The sequence below is a fragment of the Phaseolus vulgaris genome, chromosome 2 (assembly GCF_000499845.2).
Source record: "Phaseolus vulgaris cultivar G19833 chromosome 2, P. vulgaris v2.0, whole genome shotgun sequence".
Lineage (NCBI taxonomy): Eukaryota > Viridiplantae > Streptophyta > Magnoliopsida > Fabales > Fabaceae > Phaseolus > Phaseolus vulgaris.
Genome location: NC_023758.2, coordinates 17,785,488 through 17,790,447, shown reverse-complemented (window position 1 = coordinate 17,790,447; position 4,960 = coordinate 17,785,488). Strand labels below are relative to the sequence as shown.

The 4,960-nt window shown below is 33.6% G+C and overlaps 1 protein-coding gene across 1 annotated transcript; it reads right to left on the bottom strand.

Annotated features, from left to right (window-relative positions):
* Positions 1–609: 609 nt before the first annotated feature.
* LOC137809639 (WUSCHEL-related homeobox 6) lies at positions 610–3,092 on the bottom strand. The gene is made up of 4 exons (XM_068610740.1): positions 2,445–3,092; positions 1,854–2,144; positions 1,479–1,555; positions 610–1,071 (listed from the first exon to the last, which is right to left on the bottom strand). Exons 1-4 carry the CDS (start codon positions 2,599–2,601, stop codon positions 679–681), a joined length of 918 nt encoding a protein of 305 aa, XP_068466841.1. The 5' UTR covers positions 2,602–3,092; the 3' UTR covers positions 610–678.
* Between the last annotated feature and the right edge of the window lie 1,868 nt (positions 3,093–4,960).

Below are 4,960 nucleotides of genomic sequence, written 5' to 3'. Positions count from 1 at the left end.
AAGATAATTCTAATCAAGGAATTTAGACACACCATACCTAGTATACGAATCTTGTGAATATAGTTGTTTGCTTAAAACTTAGTTTTCTTTTTTTTTTTGTTTTTTCTAACTTTTAAGGATACACTTATAAGTATCATACATTTCTATATATATCGAAAATGTATGTGAGAGTATAGCGGAAGAACTAATCTAGAATAACTAATCAAAACAAAGGATTCAGAACCAAGTAAAAACAGTCTTAATCACTTATAATGTGGTGAAGATGAAGTGTTCTGAACAGTTAGATCTCTGTCACTGGGTATGTCCCAATGTGAACATGGACACTGAGATTAGTGGTTGTACAAAAACAACTAGCGAATCAATCATTATCCACGTAAAAGGAGAGTGTGAGTAGCTCTATTTTTAAGTTTCAAAACAAAAGACATGGAGTTTACGACGAGCACGTCTTTCCCAAAACCCAGGGCCTCAAAAACTGAAAAGTCGCTAAGTGAGTCAACAAGACAAAAACATTTGGTTCAAATGCACGCGTACATGACTTCTACATGCATGATCACTGAGTCACTAGAGAGAAACGAGACCAAGGATTTGCGAGTCCCAATGAAAACGGAATAAAAGAAATTGATAGACATGTATGTATATATATATATATATTATTCGTTACAGCCAATTATTTTGGGTTCAGTTTCTTAAAGGAAGAAACTCAAAATACTGGCTTGAGGTGATATCAGCGTCCATAGAAGCACTGGCACAGAACATAGATTTCCTCTCAGCAAGACAAATGTCATCTTGGTCATCCCTCTTATGTGGAAATAGATCAAGGGTTCGAGGATCTGCATTTTCTCCATCATAGCAGTTTAAACTTTCTCTGTTGTAACTAAGTTGTGCGTTAAGTGTTCTGTGTGAAGTTGCAAGAGCTGCCATAGTAGTGGGAGGGAAACAAGGCATTTCCATGTTATCTTGCAATTGCAACTTCCTTTCTGCTATGTTTCTCCTCAAAACTTGTATGCCTCTCTCCTCAAACTGAGTGCACCCATGAGAGCCCTTTTCTGCTATATCCAGTGCAGCAGATTCCTGAAAAATATACGGATAGTAAAAGTTGGCAGTAAAAACAATTTAAAATTAAAACAGGAAAGAGGGGAAAAAATGGAGGAGAGAATTCAGAATTCACATTCAATTCACAAGTCCAAGAAAGTCTGAACTGATCTAGCATAAAACAGCTCCAACAGAAAGTTAAAAAAAGCTGCTTTTGAACCTCTCCTTTTTTCCAAGATACAAAAGCTCTTGTTGTTTTCTTTTATTTCTTCGTAATGTGTCAATACCGAGTAAAAAAAATTTTGGCTTTATCTTTTATTTTACCTTGTGAACAAATAATTAGACCCTATTATTGGTCTCCTATAATCTATGGGGTATCTTTGCTTAACAAAGCTGAATAAAATGTCGTAGTAGTACCGTGAACAAAGCCAAGAGTAATTACAGACCTCTGCATGTCGACTGCAGTTTGAAGTGGATGCCCACTTCTTTGTCTCTTTAACTCCACAACCTGTCTCTTTCAACCCTGTGGCCAAAATCCAAACACCCACAAAATTCAACGTCAAATCTTGCATCCTAAAAAATCATAAGAAACCACGCTCTCTCTCTCTCTCTCATGGTTTTAAATCATCAGTGCAAGAGTGATGTTAATATAGGAATCTTTTGACCACTAAAAGAACCTTGAATAGCCCCAAAGGCCACAAAAACATTGTGGTATTAGCACATGATAATATCTAGCTGTAAGTGTACCTCCTTCCCCTATCTTATTGCCTTTTCTTAATTTCCCACACGTACTACTTTTCTTACTACTTTTTCGTTCTCACCTTCACTAGAAGAAGCAGCATTATTTTCCTCCATCTCCCTGCGGCGCCTCTTTTGTCTCTCTCTCGCCTTGTGATTCTGGAACCAGTAGAACACGTTCTTCCCTTCAATCTTCCCAAACTGGCGCAACTGTGAAGCTATTTGTTGAATCTGTTCAGCTGATGGTGTTTTAGTGCCTTGTCTATACAATTCCTCAAGGACTAGTAACTGAACTGGCGTTGGACTCCACCTTGTGCTTTGCTGGGACTGCACATGGGACCCTGTGTTATTTGTCCCTTCCTCTGCTACATTACCTGCACCATAGGACACATGGAAAATAAATGGTTATCTCAAACTGTAATCAAATTTCTTACCATAACCAAGTCAATGCTAATTAACCACATTAAAAAGAATAATAAGAAGGCTATACTATGAGCATATATATATGTATGTATGAGAATTTGATGAATCAATGCATGTATGGATAAGGATAATCACTGCACTTGTTGCAAATTTACAAATAAAAGATACAAAGAGTATCGCTATATTCAATACATAAAAATATGCTTAGAATGGTTATCAAAACAAGCCCTTAGTGTTTGACTTGGGCTTACCAACATGCTGGTTGAAGGCGAGGATGTGGTTGCAGTGAGTGCAAATACAATAAGGTTGGGCTATCGAGCATAATGTGGTGATTTTGGGGGTTGCATGGGAATTGTGGGTGATGTTTGCAGTGGAAGAGTGAAAGGTACTAGCAAATGAATCCGACATGTTGAGGTTTAGAATCTGCACTAAGAGGTCTTTGTCATAATATTGCACATTGGTTCAAGGTTTCTTCTGCCTTAGCGGTTTGAAAATAGGGTTTAAGTGAGAAAGATGTAATGGATGGGATGAGGGATAGTGTATTTATAGGGAGAGGGAACGTTGTAGTAAAAGCTTTAGGTGGAGCAGCAACCAATAACAAAAGAGTTGACCAATATGTATGATAGTATACAGTAGTAATAATACAGAAAGCGAGTTATGTATTCAAATCATGAGGAGAGAGAGAGAGAGAGAGAGGTAGGAAATGCAAATAGAATTCTAAGAGATTTGGAGAGTGAAGGTGTGTGTGTTTCTGAAAAAGGACACAGCATGATGATGATGTAGTGTTATTAAAGTTGCTTCTTCCCCATGTCTCCTCTTTCATCCTACACAACACGCTCACACATGGTTAAAACTTTTTTTTCCCTCACAGTGGTTAGTGCCTTTCACTCTTCCTTTCTCCTCCTCTCCGTTTGAGACACAACCTACAAGTACACAAAAGAAGACCTGTTTCGTATGAGTACTTCTTTGCTTTGTCTTGTACCTCACAGTTGACACTGTATATGCACACACTTCACTTTTGGACAATCACAAGTTTAACACCCACTATTGGTAAAAAGGAATTATCTAAATGTTACTAAACAATTAAGCAACTCCACCCATATTGTAATAATATAAGATGTGATGTTTTCACACAGGTTCCTCTAAATAATGAAGAAATTAAACATCTAAATTTTTTCTCATTTTCTTCAAACTCATTCTATATATTTCTCTCAGTAAAATTTGAGTTAACACAGCTCTAAATAATTAAAGAGACGTTTTGGAGTAACGAATATTTAGAGATGAGACTCTCTCTAACACCAGTAAAAAATATTGTATAACGACATTCTATAAACGAGGATTATCAAATAAGAGTAGTCTATTTTAAATGCATTGTTTATATTTATACCATTTTGATTAAAAACATTGCCTATATCATTCTCTATATATGGGGTTTTTATGAGTTTATTTTATCTAATATATAGACATCGCACTTATTAAAATATCCGTCGCCTTTACAGGTTTAATAGACTACGGTTAGTTTATAATTTAAAAATATAGAAAATATGTTTATAAACTATGGTTATTTAAGAACTTTAAAGATTACTGTTTAAGAAATTTTTACAAAAAATATTAAGGTTGAATTTTAAAGTGATACTATTTTTTTATAGATATTATTGATGTATAACTTGGCTGTGGTTTCCTACTGGCCGTTTTGTGAATGTAAACGAATCTTTGTGTTAGAATTTGTTGCACTAAGATAACAAATGAGAAGCAGGGTGGCAGAGAATGATGTTGTGTGAGAAATAAGAAGCACTTTTTTGCTAACCACACAAATTGAAGTAGGGCAAATGCATTGAGGAGAAAACAGGTATGCTTCTTTAATTTCAGCGAAAATGTTTTACTTTCACGTAACTCCACAAGGCTAAAATAAAGTCATGATTTCTTGGCAGCAACTCCATAATAAATCAATCTGTTGCATTTTTTTATGGCTTGCCAGTACAGTTAGATGATACTTCATGCTTGAAATAAAATTCCAGATCACAATTTTATCATTTGTATTCTTTTGATCTTTTAATATCAATCTCATCTCCACTGCAATAGGTCTTTTGGCAAATAAATAATGCTTCTAAATAATTTGCTTTTGTTTTCATATAAAAGTTTAGAATAGTTATAGAAACACTTATTTTTTTTTTTATAAAAATCTTTCATGTCACATATTACTATTCTACTTGACATTTCAACTATGTAAACAATTCAAATAACAACAATCATTTACCATCACATAAAAAAATATTATTAATAAAATACAAAAAATATTCACGAACATATTTAGTTATCAAGATTAAATATTTTCTTTTTCTTTTTTCTAATTCATCCCATCACATACCCCTCTTTATCTTTTCCCCACCATTTTTGCATTATGTCACCGAAAACTACACTGGCCATCCATTCCACCAAGTTAATATTTTAAGGTTCAATATATAGTATTTCAATGCTTGATTGAATTGTGATTAAACTAATTTTAATAAATAATAATAATAATAATTAGATAATGCATAAAATAATACTAGAGAGACATGATATCATAAACATAGTAACACTAAATCCTAAAAAATAACACATGATTTCAAATGTTTCTAAAGTTGTACATAAAAAACAAAATAAAATATTTCATAACTTCCTAGTTTCAAAAAATTACAATTATAACCATTGTCAATAACAAGTTTAAATCTAGAATCAAAAGTTTAAACGAAAAATACTTTGCATTAATTATATACTTTTTCAA